At 37.6% G+C, this 24,696-nt stretch overlaps 1 protein-coding gene across 6 annotated transcripts in view; it reads right to left on the bottom strand.

Moving 5' to 3' along the window:
- Positions 1-24,696, bottom strand: part of COBLL1 (cordon-bleu WH2 repeat protein like 1) — a 117,016-nt gene that overhangs the window by 13,077 nt on the left and 79,243 nt on the right. For 5 of the 6 annotated variants that reach the window (XM_060778118.2, XM_067471964.1, XM_060778123.2 and 2 more), the window contains exons 3-12: positions 20,687-20,888; positions 19,218-19,446; positions 18,192-18,227; positions 15,958-16,052; positions 13,779-14,018; positions 5,803-5,953; positions 4,603-4,671; positions 3,137-3,286; positions 1,532-1,772; positions 215-300 (exon numbers count right to left, since the gene is read on the bottom strand). In XM_060778118.2, coding sequence (XP_060634101.2) covers positions 215-300; positions 1,532-1,772; positions 3,137-3,286; positions 4,603-4,671; positions 5,803-5,953; positions 13,779-14,018; positions 15,958-16,052; positions 18,192-18,227; positions 19,218-19,446; positions 20,687-20,888 — 1,499 coding nt within the window. The remainder of the gene's footprint in view (positions 1-214; positions 301-1,531; positions 1,773-3,136; positions 3,287-4,602; positions 4,672-5,802; positions 5,954-13,778; positions 14,019-15,957; positions 16,053-18,191; positions 18,228-19,217; positions 19,447-20,686; positions 20,889-24,696) is intronic. The other variant, XM_060778151.2, reaches the window with a different exon arrangement.

Genomic DNA, 24,696 nt, shown 5'->3' with positions numbered 1-24,696 from the left:
AGCACCTGGGGACCCACAGGTTGAGAACCACTGGCCTAAAGAGGACAATATAGTCACTGACCTCCACAGTCGCAGATGGATAATTCTTATATATAAGCAACCCTTATAGTAGGTTTGCAGTCATCAGCAATATTGGAAGTGTCAACCTCTGACTTTATAGTCATGTAACATAAGTAACAAAAACACAACTAATTCTAAAGGAAGAGAAAATCACCTATTTTTATATTTGTCTGTAATGATCCATGCAGCTTCCCATTGTCAACTGTAGACTTTTCTCTAGGTTTCTGATTATATTCATCTCTGTAAAACATTAAAAAAAGATAAACAGACCATTATCAGTAAACTGAGGGAGGAACAACATTCTTTATAATTATATGGGCAAAATATGAAATATAATGCCACAAAAATTGGAATTGAAGAACTTCAGGGCAAGGAATTTGTGCCAACAACTCCTAAAGAAATGATGAACTATCTCCTGGCATCTTAGAAAGATTAACAGGATCAAGGCATAGTGTTTCATGGTTTACAGTGGTGGTGAATACTATGAGGTCCTCAAATGGTGGTTGGACTGTAATGTCCAGCGGCCCTAGCCAACACAGCTAATGATCAGGAATGTTGGGAGTCACCATCCAGAAACATTTTCAGTCAACACTATTTCATCCCTAGTTTAGACTGATCCTAAACTGAAATGTGTATCGGGAAAAACATGTATGTAGTAAGATCACAGGAAAATCAGCCAAAAAAAATTGAATGACTTAACATAAATAAATACATGCAAAATGAGTAGTGTGAACACTCAGTGAACACTCAGTGTTGATGAATCCTGTCTTAGTAAACGAATTCACTATGGAATAATAAAAACTGGTTGTCTCAAATCAGACCACAGAAGAGAGAAAGGAAATTTGTAACAAACCCTAGCATTTCTCATTGAAGTTCTTCTCTTGAAAATATCATCAATACTGAGAATCAATACTGAGAATGGTGGAAATTGACCATACAATCACATTAGATGTTTTAGAAATTACTAGAGAGATTAATCAAATCCACAAATAGACAAATCTACAAAATTTATACCAGTCCCAATATTTACAGTAAATGCAGTCCCCAAGTTATGAACAAGGTAAGTTCTGTAAGTCTGTTCTTAAGTTGAATCTGCATGTAACAGATACATTTTTAAGTGTAACTCCATCCATACACACACATATAAGCTTTGGATAGTATACAGAAGGGTTAACACCCCTGTAGCTTTTGTTTTGCTGTCTATGCCCGTTTATAAGATGTAATCTCATTTTCTGTCCCTGTGATAACTGGATTTTGAAAAAATGTGGCTTGTTGTGGAAACAAGGATTGGTGATAAAGCTTCAGGGGAGACACTGTTTCCCTGTGATAACTCTTCTAGGAGTGAATCTCCTTTGCTAGGGGTAGATTTCTTTCACTTCCTGTTATCTCACCTCCATTCTTAACTATGAATCATTTGTAATTCGGATGTTTGTAACTCAGGGACTACCTGTATTAAATTTAAAGTGCTTACTTGTCATCTGCCCTCATGTTTTCTATTTTTTCTTCCTTTGAATCCTGTCTTTTAGCTTCAGCACTAGTGCCAGAATTCGAGACCAATGGAATAGTCTCATTTCTTTGAATATCCAGTGGAACATTGGGAGAGCTGATGGAGGTAGAAACCTCTTGTCCAGTAAGGGAGGTTTCTGCATTTTCTTCATGCATTTCTTCTTTCTCATCAATCTCTTCCAAGCTATATTCAGAGCCAATGTCAGCTATGTTCACAAGAAAAGCACAAGGTGTAATATTATAAGATATATATGAAAACACATTATAAAAATAAAATGAAAAAAAATCAACATTTGCCTAGGTTAAGGCATAGAGTGGACAAAGAGCCAGAGCCTGAAATTCCAAATCTGAACAAATATCAGCATGGCTGAGCTAGAGAGTGAAGCCATGGTGGCGCAACCCTTGTTCCGGTTGTACTGCTGACCTGAAGGTTGGCAGTTTGAGTTCATGATATGGGGTAAGCTCCTGTCTGTCAGCTCTAGCTTACCATATGGGGACATGAGAGAAGCCTCCCACAGGATGGTAGAACTTTTGGGTGTCCCTGGGCAATATATCTCTGCAGATGGCCAATGGGGTAAGCCAGAAGCAGCTTGCAGTTTCTCAATTAACATACAATTCATCCAACAACCACCCTAATCTGTCGTACAAAGAGCTGAGGACAATAGCTCCCCAGATGTTTTTCGACAGCAATGGCCATAGTCCCTCAGTGTTGGCAATCCTGACTAATGGGAGTTGATGACCATGCCTCATTTAAAATGACTGGCACCATCTCTCTGGGGTGTCAGCAAATGGATACAAGACTTTGTGTACACAAAGCTCATTACAACTTAAAAATTCTCACTAAATCATTACCTTTAATCATATTCCAGATCTATAATATATTTCTTAAAGCTTATTGAAGTATATGAGATATTATCAAGCAATGTAGACCAGACTTCTGAAGAAAATACTTTAGAAGTAAATAAAGAGCAACACCATACAAGAATCAATCAGGGCCAGCTAACACCTCCAGACAAAGGATCCCCAGCAGCAATCAGCCAGGCTTTGAAGCTGCAAGGCCACTCAATGCTAATCAAGGTGGCCAATTACAACATTCACACTTGTCTCAAACAAGACAAGACTTCTTTTCCCCACCTTGGACATTCCACAGATATATAAACCTCACTTGCCTAGATTCCAACAGACTCCTCAACCTCTGAGGATGCCTGCCATAGATGTTGGTGAAATGTCAGGAGAGAATGCTTCTGGAACATGGCCACACAGCCTGGAAAAGTCACAGCAACCCAGTTCAACAACCCTTTTGAGAGCTGTAAGTTGCCCACATTTGCAGTAACTCTTGGGAGTCATTAATGTGAGAAGACATTTTGTTAAAATGACTTGGGCAAGCTGGGCTTCTTCTTATAGCCATCTACAGCAAAGCTGATCAGAAAGGAAAAATCTTAAGATTCCCTAGGGGTATGTGTGTGTATTCTCAGTTTCCCCAGAAAACTATCATAGCATTATAATGAGAGAACGAGCATATGTAGTCTAATAAGATTAATACGGAAAATAAGGCATGACAGCTACCTACATTTGAAAGAGATTTCAGATTCATCTGGCGTATCAAGACTACCCAATCGACTACCTTCATCTGGGACTTGCTGGATATTGTTTTGATCATGACTGGTTGGTTCAGAGAAGCCTGATGGCACTGCGGTCCTGGTTAGATCAACTACATTGCCTAAGAAGCAGGTTAGGAAACAATACAATGGATCAACTGGCATTAGTCTGCTGATTAAAACGAGGAAAACATGAAAAGATAAAAGTAAAAGCAGCAATGACACAGGAAAATTAGTGATGTCCAAAGAGGCTGCATTTTTGTTATGACACATTAGCAGGCTGCAGCATTTGGTAATGTTAACCAGTCTTAAAACTCTTGGTCAATTATAAAAGTGTTCAGATTAATCTGATAGGCATTATTTTAAAAGCATAATTATGTTTACTGCAAATACTTTTTTTAAAAAAAGCCCACTTGTGGTAGTATGTTTCTTAGAAAATAGTGCTGACAGCAAGAGATGTAACAATAAAAGGCAGAATGCCTTTTTACCCCCTTTAAATTATTGTTTATTTATAAGCAAACCGATGCAGATTTAATTGATAAATCATTTTATATTTAAGTGATTGATCCATAATAGTCTAGTTGACTGTACCGTATGTTACTTTTTATTTTTGTGTGTGAAATAACATTTTTGTTTTTTAGTATCTTAAAATCTACATGAATAACATTTTAAAAAATATATAGGGAAAAAATACAATAAATACACATATCTGGAAGTCCCAGATTGTGCATACTTGTGATCTATAGCTTATATATTTTCACTGGCAAATGTGTAAAGATCAATTCATGATGTATGCTTTTTAACTAGTTGTGGTGACTTGGGAAGGGAAACATTCCTACTTTTCTGCTGCCAAGGGTAAAAAGTGGAAACCAATAAAATCCCAAATGGCTGAGTTGCAGGAACTGGTTGCAGCTGTAGGGGGAGCTACATGCAAAGCTGTTCCAAGATAGTTCAGTTAATGTTTGCAAAGAAGGAATCACTCTCAACAAATGGGTAGTTTTTCAGAGGGAAAGCAGCAGGGGAAAGAAAACTTTAAATTCACTTCCCCAGGGATGCTCTGATGGGGTATCCATGAATAGTCTCAGGTGATGGGTCATGTCAAGGACAACAACAGACATACCCCTAAACATACCCTTTCAACTTTACACTTTAAAAATGGACATCAAAGACATCCCAAAGGCAGTGGCAAGCAGGGATGGGAAGTTAGGCATGATTTTAAAAAAAGCCTGGATATTTTATATTATGGTGTTTGCAGCCAATCCACAGCCATTTAGAAAACAATAGGCCAAATTTTGATTGATTTAGAATAATATGGGAACAAGGGGGTGGCTGTGAAAAATTGTGATGTAAAAATGACACTGAGATTCTGGAAGTTCTGAGTTAAGAAAAATGTTGTCTGACATAATTGTGTTTCATACTACACACAGCACTGAAATACCTGCTGGAGATGGTACTTCTGAGTATCTTTCTTTGCCTTCTGTGTGAACTGATTCTGCTGATTCAGATCCTGAAATGATGATGCAATTTAGGAAATGTTTCCTCTGCTTATTTATTACTCAAAGGTCAAATGAACACAAATGAACATAACCAAATGCTGTTAAGAGTCAACAAATAAACAAGCCACATGCATGTTTTATGAAAGCCAACTACCATTACATTTTCAGTGTCCTATAAACCTTTTTGTGAATGACTGTGGGCTGCCCAGCTCCTCTCTAACTGTATCTATCATCCATCACACTGAACATACCCAATGTAGTATTTTTTTAGAAGCTAAGCAGGATTGGGTCTGATTAGTCTTTGAATGGAAGACCAGAAGTGAACACAACAGATTTCCAGGAAAAGCCAGGAAAACGTCTGACGAAAGCCTTGGCAGTCCACCATTGCCAGTCAGAGTTCACAATACTGGCCTAGATGGAGAGGTTTCTGGACACAACATAAGGCAGCTCTTATACTCATGTTCCTATGCTCTTTGATCACAGAATATGCTACTTTGGAGTGTAGTGGAATGTCCTTCTCTGGAGGTTTTTAAACAGGGACTGGATGGCCATATGTCAGGAATGCTTTGATTGTGCATTCCTGCAAGACAGAATGGAGTTGGACTGGAGGTCCTTTGGAGTCTCTTCCAAATCTATAATTCTTTGATTCTAACAACATCTGGAAGACCACATATTTTTAATCTATATCAGTGGTTCCCAACCTTTTTTGACCAGGGACCACTTTGACCAGGGACCATTCTGCAACACTAGTACCAAAAGATTACAAACCAGTTTTTGGTCAACTTTAGATTCGGTTTGGTTATTTGGGGTGCTGATTCAGAAAATTGCATTGGGTAGACCACATCAGCTTTCATTTCTGATACAGAACATATGCCATCTGCTCACCCACGGAAAACCATATTTAATAATCTAGAGACGCAGACCTTATTTTAGGTCTCATGGACCACCAGTGGGCCATGGCCCACAGGTTGCAAACCACTGCTCTATATCATCTACATTTCCCCTCATACTTTAACTCATCTTGTCAAGACTGTACTTAAGCAATGAGATGTCTTTCTTCCCCCAAGAGGGTTTCCTGAGGGTCAGAGAGGAAAATTCAGAATGGCATAACCTAACAAAACAAGGTGTTTTATAAATATTACCAGTCTCAATGCTGTTGTCACTTTGAGCTTGCAATTTTCTGGGGGGTGGTGTTGGTGCCTTTCGTTTGGCCCGCCTCAGAGAAGAATTCACCGATGATGTGCCACTGAGCTGTAGAGACCCTGTTCTCACTATACCTATCCCTGAAAGTCCCTGAGAAAGAGGAGATGCCAAACGTCAAAATGGAATGAGAACATTCAAGCACAACAAAGCGACAAATGAACATCAATAATTGACAAAAGCAAAAAAATATATGCAGTTTAAATAAAATGAAGAAAACAATTCAGCACCACTGACACTTGTCTGACAAAAAAGTTAACACATGTTACAAGTGAACTAGAGGCCCAATTCACATTTAATGCTGAAATGCTGATTTCTCATTACAGAAGGAGGAGGAGGAGGAGAACTTTATTTTTCTACCCCGCCTCCATCTCCCCAAGGGGACTCGGGGCGGCTCACATGGGGCCAAGTCCAGACAACATACAGATTAAAAGCAAAGACAACAGCCAATTACAAATTAAAAGAACACAAACAGCATAACAGTAATAAACAAGTACCAAGCAACAGCAACCCAATTTTGGAGGGGGAAGGAGGCCAACATACAAACTGATTAAAGTGTAAGTAGTTCAACAAGGTGGATAGGAACATAAATGGCACATATGATATCATGGAAACAGAGCCATTAAAAAGGATCAGAATAATCTCAGTTTAACTTACATATATGAATAATGATGTAATATATGAATTCAGGTTAAATGGTGAAAATAGAATACTCATTCCACACCCTGGATCACTTATGTAATGATATGTAAATTTTAAGTAGGTGTCTTTTTTTTTTTGTCTAATACCCTCTAATTCCATGCTCTCCTACTCTATGCACACACACTCTGACAAATACGTAACTTTTAAATAATGCCATATAGAGGTGTGACGATGTAGAGTTACAGGTAGAACAGGCATGCACTGATTCATCTGTCAGATCACAGGAGTACTCATTCTCCATTCTGGCAAGCTGAACACCTAAGCATAACAACTATCCTTTCCTTGACTGTTTTCATGCAATCAGAAATAGTAAGAGTCCCCAAAGCAGAAATAATACTTTTTCTTAATTTCTCTGTAACCCATATAAATTAGAGAAAACCTCTTGTTCTCCTCACAGGCATGATCTGGAATACAGCATCCCTCAAAGATGGCCATCTAACCCAGAGAGGTTTCCAAATTATGTGTCATAACACATTCATGTGTAGGTGTGCTGTACAAACATAATGATACACCTCTGAGTTTATGTGAAATAAGCGATAAATCAGTTTTCAATAGGTTTTCTTGAGATGTTGTGTCCTCATACATTTTGTTATTACAGTTTATGTATGTATCAATAATTTTTATAAGTGGTTGATTTAATTTCTGGTTTGCTAATTAAACAGTGTTACTTTGTCACGAAATAATGCATGTCATGTGGCATCAACATGAAATGTTTGGAAAGCTCTGATCCAACCACCTCTACTAAGGGATAGATAGATATTCGTCTACTAAGGGATAGATAGTCCACTACTTCCGAAGGCTGCCTGGTTCATTCATGTAGGTCTTGACGTTTATAGTTATTAAAAACACCAAACTGTTCGAAATTTGCTCCTTGAGTTAAAAAAAGTTCATTTTTGAGGACTTCCAAAACTGGAAAATTAATTTGTGGAGCACTGAAAAGCAAATATGCATCATACAATGATGACACAAAAAGAGCTAAAAATGGTTATGTTGTAATGTTGTGGTTTGTAGCGTTCAAGAATTGCAACAAGAAAAATGCTGTCAGTTCTCCAGACAAAAAGAAATGGAATCTCAATATGGCATTTAGAAGACTGTTAACATTTACTTGTGTATATTTGAAATCCTGGACATTCACAGTATTGACATATGGCAGAACAGTGAATGCCAACTGCATTCTGAATGGCACTATATTGTTCAACATATTTGTTTTTAGAAGTCTATCTGCATTCCCTTCAGAAAACCATTTTTTCAGATACTACATATGAAGCTGTAAAATCTAACTGCAAATGAAAGTGAATTTTCTGCAACCTTGTCTGGCTGTTTAACAGGAATGCAGTTTTCAATAGTGGATAAAGCTAAAGAGAAAGTCCCACTTGTCATTATGATTAACCAGTAACTTCCTTTGTTACAAAACAGGATTAAACAGTGTTAAAGTTAAATGAGCCACAAATAATCTCATACATAGGAAAACACAACTCAGTGTTTCTAATGTCATGTAGCAAGCATTGCATGTCTCTAACATTCATTTACCTGAGACCAAGCAGATAAAGTTGTAAAGACTAAAGTACTCTTGACCAAAAGCAACAATAACTAAAATTCTCTGCCTATAAAGAAGTAGCTGTCAGGGAGAAGACTTTTCTCTTCAACGTCCAATTTTTCAACATGTAGAGTTTAACCTTCTCATCATCATGGATTATCACTCCTTGCCTTCCAAATGTAGGGCCTTGGCGGTGGGTCTGTAGGTGACTATTTACCTACAGATCTATTTTTGATCTGTGTTTTCTTTTACAGTGAGGTCATCGATTTCCAAGTGGAAGATGGTCCTGCAAGAGTTGGCTTGATGTGTCTCGCTTTCACCTTCCATTTGTGCCTCTTTGAATTCCACAGCACTGTTGGTAGCAGCTGATCACCAGTTAGAATGCTTGGGGGCCAGGACTTCCCAGTTCCCAGTGTCTATGCCACAGTTTTTAAGGTCTCTTTTGCTGTCCACCAACATTCCATTTTCTGTTCTTGAGTTGAGAGTGTAGTAACTGCTTTGGGAGATGGTGATTTGGACAACATGACCAGTCCAGTGATGACGGAGAATCATTTCTTCAATGCTGGTGGAGTTTGCTTCTTCCAGAATGCTGACATTTGCAGGATTTTTTTGGAGGCAATGCTGATGGAATCATTCCAGAATTTGAGTGTGATGTCTGTAGATGTCCACGTTTCACAGGCATGTGTTGCGATAAGGCACAAGTGTCAAACTCATGGGCTGAATCCTGCCTACTGCCCACCATGTCATTTTATGTGGCCCTCGGGATGCTGGACTACAACTTCTATATTTCTCATCATTAGACATAATGACTCAAAATGATGGAAGTTTTGATATAGTAAAATCTGGACGGCACAGTTTACTCTGTTTAGTCAGGATAATAGAATTTGAATTTACAAGAAACATTGAAGCTAATGAAAGAAAATAATCAATCTCTGGATTTATTTTGGAAGAAGAAATAATCAATCTCTGGATTTATTTTGGAATAGTTTCCAGAAGGTTCAAAATGTTTTGTTTACTTATGTAAAACTTATATCACCTTATTATTTCAGCATACATGTACATAATATGTTTATTTTGGATTAATAGATTTCCAAAAGATGTTGGAACTGTCCTCTTCTTTGTTGTGGAACCTATTCCTATTCTTCTCACGTTATTTCTGCCTCTGATATAACTGATAAAGAAAGGCCCAGGGACAAGCCAAATTTATTAACTGAGATATAGCTGCATTTATTTATTTAATAACTTGCCTTTCTCCTGAAAGGGGACCTGTGCCATTCACGCAGAATGAGAGTTCGAAGGGGCTTTCTGAAATCTAGCTTTTTATGCCTGCAATGCATTCCCTGTATGGCAAAGGTAGAAAAGGCATCCATGTGCACTGAAGCCTATGTGATCACCCGAGTCTTCAATTTAATATGATGGAATCCTGACAAGGATGCCTCTTACTTGCTCTTTGTCAAAACTATGCCCAGGAATTACCTGGGAAATGTATTAAGTCTTTATGTGTGTCAGTCAAAGTCATATTCCAACTGCACCATTTATTCCCTTCAATTGCTGTCAAGTACGACAGGGAAGCAAAAAGAGGGTAACTGGAGTTTTCCATTTAAAACTGTGAGAAACTAGACCAAAATAAATAGTAGAGACAGTGTTTCCTTTTTAGTTGGCTTTTCTTACTTTTGTCTGATATTACCATTTTGGCATGGATAAATGCCTTGCTTTATCAGAAGCAAGCAAGCTGTTCACCTGGGACAAGGACGTTTCAGTTCAACCTACTATAAAGGCAATGGGGAAGAGAGTTTTATTTCTTGTTTTCCAAGCTATGAGGCACTACAAAAATGGAGCAACTCCGAATTTTTTTCAAACAACCTAATCCCAAACTACAAGGGTATACAAATTTTCTGGAATAATAAAGGAGCATGTGTGCGATTCTCTCTGCTACAGCTCCAGTACTCTGAAACTTAAACACCTGAAACAGGGAATGGATACCAAGGGGACCTCATAATGATTTTGTTTTTAAATGAATTAATTAATTCTAATTAATTAAAATCTGCCCGTAGCCTGGAACACTACCTCAATAACTACTCTACTCTTCCCCAGAGAGGAACCGACTGTCAGGATTAGGATAGTTGCTTCTCCAGAGGCAGCCAAGTAGTGTGATGCTTCCCTATGTGTGTCTGTGTCCTCCAAATTGTCTATCAATTTGTGGCAACTCCATGAACTTCATAGGGTTTTCTTAGGCAAAGTATACTCAGAAGTAGATGATGCAACAAAACTAAAGTCATTTTTGGTACCATGGTGTTTTGTTCTAAGACTGTTGCTATGGATGGAAGCATGTTCAGCACTGGGGACAATGAACAAGTAACCCTAAGATTCAAGGTGCTCAGAAATTCTGCAGGCTAGCAAGCCATTTTGAAAATCCCAGTCACAATAGATAAATCAAGAATCTACTGCAAAAAAATATGGTATATGTCAAGAAGCAAATAGCCTAAAAATTGGCTTATGCTCTAATTTCCACGACTGGAGTTCTACTCACAAAATAAAGCTTCCTACACCTCATCCTTTCCTCTGCCATCTTTTACACAGTTGGGCATCACTGTTTCTGAGGACTTGGGAACAGCATGGGAATGTGGCAGAGCAAGACAGCAGAATTGGACACCTTCTCATGTGCTCCTGAAAGTAATTTTGTGTAGTACCTTAGAATCTAAATCACTCTTTTACAGATCTTGGTCTGTCACAATACTAAAGCTACACAGAATCAGCCATTCTTTAATATATTGATGTTAATGCCACAAGCTTTGCTTTTTGATTGCAGCTCAAACATGGGAAAATACACAGAAGCTACAGCTCCCAAAATCTATCACAGTCAACATGGCAAGTGACCATGCTTGCTAAGAAAATCTGAGAGCTGTACTGAAAAAAAGGAACCTTCCCAAGTTCTGGTATCTTGTAAAAATGAAAAGTGGCCAGAATTGGGCAGAATTAGGCAGCTACAAAAGCATGGTCTAATTCCCTGCTTCTTAAACTGTGGGTCTCGATACCCCTTGGGAGCAAGCATTTGGTCCAGCATAATTATCTGTGCAAAACAGTTGGAACTGACCCTGGATAGATGAACATGATCATTTGATTATCTGGCTTTGGATCTATGCACAATAGTAGTCTAATTTTTACATATGTTGTGTAATGTTGTTTTAAAATGTTGTTTAATTGCTTTTAATTGTTGTTGTTTGGGCATGGAATAATGCCAATTATGTAAGCACCCAAGAGTCCCCTTCGGGGTGAGAAGAGAGGGATATAAATGCCACAAACAAAAATAAAATAAAATAAATACATGAAAAATCAGCCAATTTAGCAAACCTTGCAAATGCTGGTTTATTTTCAGTAAACATTTGATTTTTTCACCCACTGTATTTTACATACCTCTATACCTGGGGTTATGGAAAAAAATATTGGGTGAAAAGGGGCCGTGAACGGAAAAAGTTTAAGAAGTCCTGGTCTTCCTATGAGCTTCTGACCATCACAAGAGACCATTTAAAAGAGGGGGTGAGAATGTCAGTCAGCTGCTTCCTGAGCCACAGAGGAGCAAACCCCCATGGATTACAGCAGCTGCTTCTTTTAAATGGGGACTGATAAGTGGGTTAGGCTGGGAGTCACTGTGCAGCTATGTATTATAATGGCCATGCATTCATAACCTCACAAGTGAATTCTAGAAATTGTATTGTGTTTCTTTGATTTGAGAGGATGGCTCACTGAAATACCCTTTTCTTGAACTAAGAGGATCCTCTCATCCATAAGATCCCAAATCTCTATTAAACAGCACACTCTGGTGGTTGTGGTTTAATAAAAAAGAAATTATCGAATGGTGCCTGATGTAAGAAAAAAATCTACTGAAAACCTTACATCAAATTCATCTCTTGGGTCTGTTTTTCTCACCATTCAGTCCTTTAATTCATCTTTCTAGCATGTTCATGCAGCCTAGTGCATTAAAAATGCCTTTCATTCCCGATTCAAAGTGATGTCTGAAACACAAATATGCAGTAGTCCAATTTACACTGACACATTTAGCTTTGAACTTTAATTGGAATTTGCAATTGACAATCTGTGCTTTACCAAGATATTACCCACTGCATTAATTTCCCCACAAACTGTGCTGGAGTAAGTTCAGCATTTATTGGGATTTATATAGATAAATTTGACCTGTCAGCCTGCTTCATAACTTCATTAAAATGAATTATTACAGAAGCAGTCAATTTTATTAAGATAAAAACACTCATTTTAGACATCCATGTTCTTCCGGCAAGTAAAATTTGATTTTCTCTATCTTGTTCCTGCTACCACAAAGATTTGAACTGCTTAGGACACCTTTTCTCAGAAACATATTTAACTGAAATTTCTTATAAAAAGGCTAAGGAAAGGTAATTTGGATATGACATAAATGCCTAATCCTTCTCCAGTTATCGTGTGTTAATGCAACCTCTCATATTCCCGTATTTAATTCAAGCATAACAAACTGTCTGCTAAATAAAGAAAAACGGGTTCCAGTTCTAAATTGATAAGTAGAATTTTGAAACACTGAAGTACCATTTACAAAATGGGAAAAGAATGGCTGCACTCAAAAGCACTATTTCTGAATTTGTCCTACATTATCTTAACACTTTCATCATGTTTCATATTATTTTACGTTTTATTTTCACCTAAAATATATATATTTTCATTTCCAAATTTACAATAAATTTGACAATAACTGGAAAACTATTTATGGTATGTGTATGTGAGAGAAAGGGAAAACATAGAAATATACGGAGGATGGGAAAATAATAAATTTAAAGAAAATTTGTGTCTTCGTGATTACATAGACAAATCCTCATCATGTGAATAGGCCATCCATAAAGTTACACCAGCACAACTTGTTCATCAGGAGGTCTAACACTGCCTATCATACATCAGGAGGTCTAACACTGCCTATCCATGGTTCCCAGCCTTTATTTATACTCCCAGTGGTGGGGAATAAATAATGATGATGATGATCTGTGCTTTGGCCACATGAGATGGCAACTTCTTGAGAACCAAAGGTTAAAGCGAATATGGAATACGTGCACTCGACATTGGTATGGCCTGGTCTATGAGCTTGGATCATGTGATTTTAATGTTTTTATTAGGCGTTTTCATTCTTGTATTTCATGTTTTAAATGTCCCTTTTTCTTGTCTTAAAGTGGATTGTCTTATTGATTTTATGCTCAGTTATATGGTGTTGATTTGTGCTTTGGTTTAGTGTTCCCTTACTTATCACGGGGGTTCCGACTTCCACTGGACATAAATATTTAATATTTTTATGTTTTATTAATATTTTCAAAAACCCACAAAACAGCGAGTCTGCTAAAAGCGAACTACGAAGTAGAGAGGAAACACTGTACATATGTAAGGCATCAAATTTTGCCATTATTTCTGTGTAAACTGCTTTGAGCCCCCCAGGGGTGAGAAAAGCAGTACATAAATACTGCAAATAAAATAAATAAATAAATAAATAAATGCATCAAATGAATTGGGTCCAGAATTGTGCACTACTGTAATTTATTTTGAGCTTATGCTCACTGAATTTTCTGTTTCAAAGTGACCCAAAAATGTATCTGAAATAAATTACAGAGAGGACATTTAAGAGGAAAAACAGAGCCATTAACAACAAACCTTGTCAGTTTCATCCACACTGCTCGATTTTACCACACATGTTGCATGTCTGTCCTGAGTTTGTGCGAGATCCTGGGGCACACTTTGAGAAGCAGGCATAGGAGGCAAGGGCGCTCGTCGCTTCTTTGGCATCTCGGATGGTAATGTGCTGGAGTCGTAGTGTTTGGAAACTGTATTGGGTTTTGTGATGAAGGTAGGCCTTGGCTTGCTCATTAACGGAGTAGCAGGAGCACTGGCAGTCTTATGAGGAAGGTAAGATAAAAACAATACACAATGTTAAAAATCAACAAATAGACACTTGACAGCCAGAGATTAACCATCTTTATTTGTGACCTTTATTACAGAGATAATTTTCATTTCTATCATTAAAAACATAGTAATTCATTATAGTGAATTCAGTTCAGTACCATTCTAGTATGCCCTATAATTGGGTTATTTCTATTTGAACATCAACCAGATAGGAGAAACCAGATTAACTGTACCCAAACAATCATTATAACAGCATGGTACTCATTATGGGCAAGCAGTTCTCATCCTGCAAGTGATGTATGTGAAGTCATAGTTAGCGACTATAAGTTAAGAATAAAAGTGATCGTCAAATCACCACAGTTGTAACAGGAGCTGAAAGAAATCATGTCTAATGACCAAGTTTTACAAATCAGACTTAAAGCAAGGTGAGACAACAAGCTGAATGCAGTCCACATTTGTGAAAGAACATGACATTCTGAATTATATTGTATTGTACTATTAAAAATACAAGGAAGATGCTGCTGCACCACTTAACTTCCTTTTCCAGCAGTGGTTCTCTATCTTCCTAATGCCACAACCCCTTAATACAGTTCCTCATGTTGTGGTTACCCCCAACCATGAAATTAGTTTTGCTGCAACTTCATAACTGTAATTTTGCTACTGTTATGAATTGTAATGTAAATATCTGATATGCAGGATATATTTTCATTCACTGGACCAAATTTGGCAGAAATACCCGATACACCCAAATTTTAATACTAGTGAGGTTGGGAGGGATTGATTTTGTCATTTAGAAGTTGTAGTCGCTGGGATTTATAGTTAACCTATAATCAAAGAGCATTCTGAACTCCACCAATGATGAAATTGAACCAAATTTGACACACAGAACTCCCACAACCAACAGACAATACTGGAAGGGTTTGGTGGGCATTGACCTTGAGTTTTGGAGTTATAGTTCACCTACATCCAGAGAGCTCTGTGGACTCAAATAGTGATGGATCTGGACAAAACTTGGTACGAATACTCAATATGCCCAAATGTGTAGTTTGGGGAAAATAGAGCTTGACATTGGGGAGTTGTAATTGCTGGGATTGATAGTTAACCTACAGTGAAAGAGCAATCTGAAACCAACCCATAATGGATCTGCACTAAACTTGGCACACTACCGAAATGGCCAACACTGAATACTGGTGGGGTTGCGGGGGGGGGGGGGTTGTTTTTGAATTCTGGGAGTTGTAGTTCACCAAAAAGGAAGAGAAGGACAGGTGGAGAGATCTTCAGCTTTTTCTGCCAAAAGAATGTTTTCTGATGATCTTTGGTGATTCCTCTGAAATCCCCCTTGTGACCCCCCCCCCCCCCCCGGAGGTCCCGACCCCAGTCTGAGAAACACTGTTTTACAGTCAAGACAATGTTTTCCTTTCAAGGCAGTGTTTCTTTCAAAGACACTAAGCCATCAAAGTTCTGTGCCATGGATACAGTGGCAAAACAGCAACATCCACTGAAATAAGATACAAAAGAAACACATAACTTGTTTTTTCACTGGAAAGTGCAATTCAATTGTATAAACAAGGCACATGCTCCCCACAAAGCAAAGTACAATGTAACCACCACTGCTTCACCGCTGAAATGTAGCAACACGGCAGTTGGCATTTATGGGGAAACACACAAACACAGAGAGCCATCAAGAGAGATGTGTATTTTTCTTGTTACTATCAGACTGTAAAAGGATGCACCCAGATATCATCAAGGTAGAAATCAAATGAAGTCATGGGACAGATAGGTTGACATTACATTTCCCCGACCAGTTCCAGATGCTTTTAATAAGGTAAAACATACATTCTTTTGTCACTTCTAAAGTGAGACAGGAGAACCTACTGACAATAACATTTTGTTTCTGTTCATTGCTAATTGCAGAGATTATGTTTCTTACTTGTTCTCGTTTCTTCTTGTTTCGCTGAAAAAAGCTGAAGAATCCTTTATTTTCCTTCTCCCTTAAGACATCTGAATTTTGTGAGTTTTGACAGTCTAAAAATTAAAATATTTGCTGTCACAATTCCTAGATTGCACCAATGTTTTCCTTTCCTGCTTCTTTGTTTCTCTTGCAGTAATTCTTTGAAAAATAATTTGATATTCAATTTCATATAAACTGGTTTAGTAATACTTCTTTTCCTCTTTTAGTATTTTTTCCTATCATTCTCCTAACAACCAGAACACATTTTATTAATCAAAATATAAAATATACAATTGGATAGTTTTTCTACATTTAAAATGTCAATGACAAATGTTTATTTAAAAAGGATAAAAGCATTGCCTGTGCTAAATTGTAAATGTAATTTATTTATCTTTCTTAAAGAAATTACACAAGGAAAAGCCCACACCTTTATATATAAACATGAAATTTATGTTTAAGCATATCACCCAATCAACATATTCTTAGTTTACAACTGTATTGCAGTCTTAGAGGTGGCCAAGTCAATTCAAGAGTCTGTGAGCAAGCCCATAAGTATTAGATTCAATCATTACCCTCAACTGGAATCATAGTAGTTACAAAAATATTGATTTACTATATAGTGAGCAACAATGGAATTTAAACCATAATAAATAATATAGTAAATGAAAAGCAGGAAATTGTGTCCCAGTCCAAACATCAACATTAGGTAGATGTTTTCGTATTTCAAGGTGTTCTCATACACTTAATAAATCTCTTATCTAGACAAATAATTACAATTGCAGTGAAGTTTTTGTAAACATCCTAAAGTGAAGGCAATGAAGTGTAAACTTTAAAGTGAAGGGAATGGTAGAAATACAGAACTTAAAGGAAGTGGCTGAAAGAAATATTGGATTTTTTGTGTGACTGTATCAGAAGTGACTTGCGAAACTGCAAGTCTCTTCTGCTGTGAGAGAATTGGCTGTCTGCAGGGACATTACCCAGGTGATGCCCGGATGTTTTACCATCCTGTGGGAGGCTTCTCACATGTTCCCGCATGGGAAGCTGGAGCTGACAAGTGGGAGCTCACCTCATCTCATGGATTCAAACCAGAAACCTTCAGGTCAGCAGTGCAGCCGGCACAAGGGTTTAACCCATTGCACTACCATGGCTCCAGAAATATTCACAATGTAATATTATAGAAATATTGGTATAATACTATATTGTGAAACTTCTTGGTTACAGAATGTATGCTATTAGCTACATTTGGTCATCAACACAGTCAGATTTCTGATGAACTCAACCTTACTGCAAACAACACACTATCCTGGTTCAAGCTACTTGGCTTCTCTTACAAATGGAAGTGGCTAAACAAACTAAGACCTTTCAAAAGCAAAGATCCGGCAACAACACTACAATTCTCAACCCGTGGTTCTCCAGACATTCTGAGCTTCAACTCCTAGAAGTTTCAAACAGCTTGGCCTGTAATGGTGAGGAGTGCTGGAAATTTGGATCAGAGAGATATCTGGAGGACCAAAGGTTGAGAACTAATACAATAGCAACAGTTAGTATATGCCAACCAGGGACCCTGACGTGTCTTGCCAGGGGCATGATTTGTTCTTAAGCTAAGAATTTCCCTTGTCTAGGGAAAGTCAAATCAGACTTCCGATTTCACATATCAGGAAAAACAAACTACAATTTGTTCATTATTTATTGAGGTACAAGAGAAGCCAAGCAGAAGTAACTGAACAGTGTATACCAGTATCCTGCCTCATCCATGAACAATTGTAAAGCTAAATGGTTCTTCAATCCTAGTGAGGATGAGGCGAGAGTGATTCCTTTATTCTCTTCCTACTGAAGGTACCCATGTCTCTCATCATGTTCCAAAAAGTTGTATAAACTATCTGGAGCAGATGTTTGGAAAGTGCAGGTGACTGCACGAGGGTACCAGCAAAAATACCATTTTGGCTTAAGAAAATTGTTAATATGAAGAGCCTCCAGAAGATACAGACTTAAAAATAAGCTTTTTTTTTTTAAAGAAATACTCTGATGCTACATAGTACGCAAGTATACAGGGACACCATTAAGATAGGATCACCAATCACCACTGTATTGTGCAAAAAAACCTCTGAGTTATCTAATTTATAAGGTTAACCTAGGTAAACATCAATCATATTCAAAGACATCTGTGCCTTACAATCTTCCTGCATTCATTCTATGACATAAGAACAACTCACCTTGTAATGAGAAGCTGAATTCAGTAGTTGGTGTAGCTAGAGAAAGAGAGAGAAATGGACATCTAATTGTAACTGACAAATGTTTCTTGAAAAAGTTTTTTATCAGATTTTCAGCAAAGACGCAGATAGCTACACAAGCAAGTTTTCAAAGTGCATAAGAGTGTGAAATAATCCCTGCTATCAAATTTCATGCAGAAAGCAAGAGAAATCTGCAGTCAAGAATGGTCAAATGTTTCACTTCTTGTGGGCTTAACCTTCAGGATTAAAAAAAAATGCATCAGTTTATCAGATGGCTAGTTTTTGCCATGAGAAATGTAGATTACAAACAAGTAGGTAAAAAAATATGTGGGAGGCACAGGAAAAATGTGGACAAAGACCTCTGTTCTAATGATAACAACACTGCTCACTGAGAGGAGACAACCATGTGCATGAGAATGGATCAGTTAAAGTCTAGACCTTGATTTTATAGAAAATCTCTGGCAAATATGAGTTGTTGTTCACCAATGGTTCCCAACCAACATGACAGAACTGGAGCCATTTTGCTGCAAATAAAAGTGCAAAAAATCCAGAATACATACATGCAAAGCCAGGAGTATTTGCAACTTTAATTTCTGCCAAAGGTTATTTTTATCAAGTAATGCCTCAAGGGAAAAAGGGTGAATACTTAAGCAACCAACAAGTGTCAGGGGTTTGCTTGTTTTTTGCTGAGTTAGCTTTTGTGCCACAAGAAAATGTTTTCCATTTTCACAGTGCTACACAAGTGGAGACAATGCAAATTAAATGCATTTGGGTTCCAGATTGCAACACAACAAAACATGAAAAAGTCAAAGGAGGGCTGTGCAAATACTACTGCAATGCTCTGTGTATTTTGTAATGGATGCAATTATTGCTTTTAATTTTCATTAACAAAAACAAAAAGAAGAAAGAGTTGTAGCTAAAACTATAACAAAAACTCTGCACCCGAATACATATTCCCAGAATTTTCTCTAGTAACAGAGTGGTAAAAGACAATTACGTAGCTCTTACATTTGCTGATATCCATTGCATATAATTCTCTCAGTCCATGGACATTAAGCGACGTTGTCAAGTCAAGTGTCTCAGAAGATTGGTAGGTCTTCAGCAACACCGTGTGCAAAGGATCGAAGTCACATTTGCTACAGATAATTGGGAGGAGCTCTTGAAGTGGTACATGAGGGCTAACTCTGACAATCGTCTTCTGTGTCTTCTTGTAGTTTACCACTACTCTCACTGTTTGCTAAAACAAGTGGAAAAATACATTGAATATAATTCAAAGTTACAGCTTTTGATTTGCTTTTTAAAAGGCATAACCAGCCCATGGCAGTTCTGAATAGCTCATCAATACTAATAATTTGAGTTTTTGTAGGTTTTTCGGGCTATATGGCCATGTTCTAGAAGTATTCTCCTGACGTTTCACCTGCATCTATGGCAGGCATCCTCAGAGGTTGTGAGGTCTGTTGGAAACTAGGAAAATTGGGTCCCCAGGTGTTTTAGCCTACAACTCCAGCTTACCAGCTGTTGGGATTTCTGGGAGTTGAAGGCCAAAACATCTGGGGACCCACAGGTTGAAAATCACTGCTCTAGGGGAGAGAAAGACAGGCCTTCATTAAGGCTTAGCAACTACAGGCTGAGCTGGAGCAATGTTCCTTTGTCTTCAGCTTTCAAAGTTCTCTCATTTTTATTTTGTATGCCAAAATTTACAACCAGATTAGATGGTACTTCAAAGTGGTAGGTGACAAACTATTATTGCTTTCCTTTTGGGACACAGAAAAAGCCTTCACCACACATATCAGGGTTTATATTCAAACTCCATCTTGTTTATTCATTCTATAGTAAAACAATATATGAAAGGATGAACCAGATTGGACCTCACCCCAATCCAGCTATGTGTTTTAGTTCACAAGAAGGGAAGGTGATGTGATTTCTGCCCAAAAGCAACAGAAACCTCCCAATATCTCCTTCTTGGGACCATACCCCAGCAAACAAGTCTGCTATAAATGATGCAATGTCACTACTATCATCACCAGTTTGGTTCAGATGCTGCTGGTGAAGGTGATTTATTTTGGCAACTTTGGGAGTGGGATGTGGCTTGCAGGTGGGGTTTGGGGAAGATCACCACATAGTTGCCTATGCTTATCTAGTCTGATCATTAGAAGAGAAAAAGAACAGATGACAGCAAAAACCCGTGAGTATAACTTCTTATAGCCGATAGGAAAAATAGGTATCCTCCTTTCCCAACCAACAATAAAAGAGACTAAAGCTACTTGCATGGGAGTCTGTGTCTTATCCAGCAATTCTATATGCAAACCGTAAAAGATCTCACTATGTGCATCACCCAAGAACATTTGACAAATCTATTGTAATTTCCAGTAACTGCCCAAGCTAGACATCATGAAGAAATCTAAACATTCAAAATACAGAAAGCTTGTGGAAATAAGACAGGAGAAAGAGAGAGGAGTAACATTTTACAATCTCACCTCCGGGACAACAGGAATGGGTTTCTTCTTATCCATTTGTTTCGGCTTTAAAATCACTTTGTCGACTTCAAGCATCCCAATGGGTGTATTTGGTTTGAATTTGATCTGTTTCTTATCTACTGACATCAGATCTATAGTGTGGCTTGATGGATTTAAACGGTACTGTGCACAAAGATATACTAGTAAGTCCATCATTGGCTTGCTGAAAGAAAAGTGAAAGTGGCTATACATTTCATTCAAGCTTTTAGATCTGAAAACAAACATTGCATAAAGCAGTTCATGTAAAGTAGGTGCTTTCAAGACTAATCTGTTTCAGTGGAACTCAGCAATCCTTGAAACTGTCTTTGCCTACACATACACACTCCTACACATTTTTCTAGCTATTCTGTTGACTTTGAGAACAGTCATTTTAAAAACACTCACCATACCTATAGTAACAGAGTTGTATGACAGAGTTATATGCCAACTGATAAGACTTTTCCACCTTTCAACTCAGAAGAGAGATGATTACTATATTTTCATGGAAAAGAAAAGTGTTGTAGTAACTGAATTTGATCACAGAATATTTGTCATAGGAAGTTTTCCCATACATACACATTCACATTTCAAGCTAAAAGAAATTCTACCAAATGAAATTAGCTGAAATTTACCAGATTAAATATATGATAGTATTGCATATATAGGATCGGGCTGTGACACAGCTAGCTGGGAGCTAGCTGCATTAAATCACTACTGACCAAGAGGTCATGAGTTTGAAGCCAGCCCGGGTTGGAATGAGGTTCCGGCCATTAGTCTAGCTTGCTGTCGACCTATGCAGCCCGAAAGACAGTTGCATCTGTCAAGTAGGAAATTTAGGTACCACGGGGAGGCTAATTTAACTAACTAACTAACTAAATAAATCTAACTAATGAAACACTGCATGCCTCCCATCACTATCTTTCTGTATTTAATACAGTACTTTATCCCATTTGTTTTTATATTTGTATATACTTACTGTGTGAAAATTATTCAAAGACGATAACAAAATGTAAATTTCCAGTATAAATGTTTGGCAATATTATATCAATACATCCTGGAAATTTTAGTATTCTTACTTGCAAGGCTTAACAATACCTTTTAGAGCATTTATCATAAAGTAGAATTACTTTGCAATATCTTTCATATTAACTGAGTTGGTTTACATCTTCTTTCATACAGAAGGAACTAGTCTCTTGATCAGTCTATATCACTTGAAAGCTAACTACTTGCTTTCACTCTTGACTCATCTCAAACACAATACCCAAGAATAGAAGAACACAAAGACATGTGAAAGTTGTTCTACTATTCATTCTGTAAAATAATAATTAAAATATTTTTCAGTTTGTTCCGACAGTTGATTACTCAAAGTGATTATTCATTTTCAATAGTAAGTGCATTCATAGACAAACCCAGATACAACACTCACAAAAGGCTGTTTCAAAGAGGAATCTGAATACCTGTACAAGATTTTACAAAATTCTGCAGGAAGTCTCAGCAACTACAAAAAACGGCATTCCTACTAGGGTTAAGCTTTTGAATGGTCTTGTGCCACACAGAAGCTTTACTCTGTAGCTTTAAAGTTGCTCTTAGGTCAAATCTGATCATGAATAGCAGAGATTATGATGAAATAATTTTTCCACTTACTAATTGGGACAGCTTACACAATGTCCCCCTCAACTATAAAAAGGGCCTTGTTGAATGTGAGATTCAACAAAACATTTCACCAAACAACACAAAAGCCCAGGATTGTTGCAAAAAAAATAAAATAAATACATTCCTTACTTCTTCCTCAGGCTTACTTTTTAAGAGTGAACTGCTGTTTCTGTGAGCTGCATGTTGACTAGCAGATCTCGTCTCCTATATTACTAGGTTTTTTAGTTGAGAGTTTACAAACAGGCAAATCATGTTTTATAAAATGAATAACTTCAGCATGAAAAGGGAGAAAAAACAGACAAATCATTTAATATTTAGGAGATGACTTGTGTTTACTTGCTTAAAATACTAGGACACAAATCTAATTCTTAGTGATTGAAAAGCAGAGAACACCCAGAGGCAACTGAAAATGAACAAAATGTTTTCTTTGCTGCTTTAGAATCTGTTCAGTAGAGAGGAGCTAGTACCCCATCCACCATAATTTGATCCCTACCATGTGTAACTTCAAAGTTTTGTTTTAAATCTCAACAACTGTATTACTGTCAGCTTAAGTACTACTCATTTTTTTTCCTTTTGAGAACCTAACTCAAATTTAAAACTGAATTTTTCAAAATAGGCCAGGTTTTGTTCTGTCTGCATGCTTTGTTCTAATTTTTTTAAAAAACATGATCACATTTAAAGAACAGGGTGACACACTTAAAAGGAGACTTTCTGGAAAAGTTTAAAGCTGAGTTTTAAAAATTATCTTCAGTTTCACTTGTGTATGTATAATATAAATTCAGATACCTCCTCAAAATGGCAGCTTTTTATCCAAGTCCTGGAAACTCAAAAGAATGCATGCATGAGAAAAAATATTTATAAGCCTCCAGGGAGAGCTAAAGTAAACTCCTAAAGCTTGAGAATAGGAGACTTATGTAATTCCTGGAGTTGCCATTAGAAAAGTTCCATGATCACACTGAACTAAAGATGATTACTGAGAAAATTTATATACTGTCAAGTCTAATTGAGAAAATAAGTTTGCAACGTATGTTTTTGTAGATTCATTCTACTTCATCAGATGCAAGGTTGTCAGAGATATTTTTAAGTATTGTCATTATTTTTTTTCCTTCGGGCCACATGACTCCTTGTCACTTTCAAGCTTGCTTATAATTACATGAAAGAGAAATCTTACAACTGTTAACATCAAGAAACTCTTCCTAACCTAGATTATTGCCCAGCAGGCCAGCTCCATATGGCTTTAGTTTCCTTAAATGGTACGTACCCTGAGGTCTATCTACATTATATACTCGTGTTTAGGTCTAGACTGAGCTTGCATAACATGTGGCCCTCCAGCTGTTTTGGCCTCCAACTCCCAGAATTCCTGGACATTGGACAAGTTGGCTAGAGCTTCTTGGAGTTAGAGGCCAAAACAGCTAGAGGGCTGCAAATTGTGGAGGCCTAGTCAAAAAATTAATCCACAAAACCCTGGCTCAACTTATCCACGGGTCAATACAAGTACTGTGATCAGGAGGGGCTGGTCCCCCTGAGGTACTTTCCCTTCTCCACATAATGGCCCTTGACTTATCCACGTATCATATCAAAATCCACAATTTTGGACTCCAAACCTGCTCTTGACTTATGCATGAGGTCAACTTACACATTGTTATATACAGTCACTTGTGAACTACACATTTCCAAATGAACATCTGGAATCGTTTGCCCAATGCATGTATATATACACACAAACCTATCTCAGTTCAAGGTAAATAATAGAATCATAGAGTTGGAAGAAACCTTGTGGGCCATCCAGTCCAATCCCTTGCCAAGAAGCAGGAAAATCACATTCAAAGCAGCCCCCGACAGATGGCCATCCAGCCTCTGTTTAAAAGAAGGAGCCTCCACCATGCACATGCAAGACACATGTTATGTGTCCTACTGCATTACAATGAAAACATACATGAAATCCCACCAACTACAGATCTCCTTCACATAAAAATCCTTTAAACATACTGCTTGCTATTGTATCTTCTTTTCAAAGCCTACCTGGTGTGAGAACTACAGATAAAACTCTTTTTTGGAATTCTACCCATCATGGAAGCAAGATTGGGTGTGACAAGAATTAGGACTCTCTTAGGTCCTTTCACACAGGCAATTAATGCAAACCAGAAAGTGGATTATAGAGATCCAGTTTGCTCTGGACTACACCACACAAATCGGATGCAAGCTGCAAAGGAGTCCACACAGAGCCACCAGATCTCTATAATCCACATTCTAAGTTTCTTACCTCCTGCAAGAGACAAACAGCTTTCCCAGTACTTGCTTCAGAGGCTGTAAAAGCTAGCATTCCCATGGGAACACTA

The sequence above is a fragment of the Anolis sagrei genome, chromosome 1 (assembly GCF_037176765.1).
Source record: "Anolis sagrei isolate rAnoSag1 chromosome 1, rAnoSag1.mat, whole genome shotgun sequence".
Taxonomy (NCBI): domain Eukaryota; kingdom Metazoa; phylum Chordata; class Lepidosauria; order Squamata; family Dactyloidae; genus Anolis; species Anolis sagrei.
The sequence above is the reverse complement of the archived record's forward strand: the minus strand, read 5'-3'. Positions and strand labels throughout refer to the sequence as shown.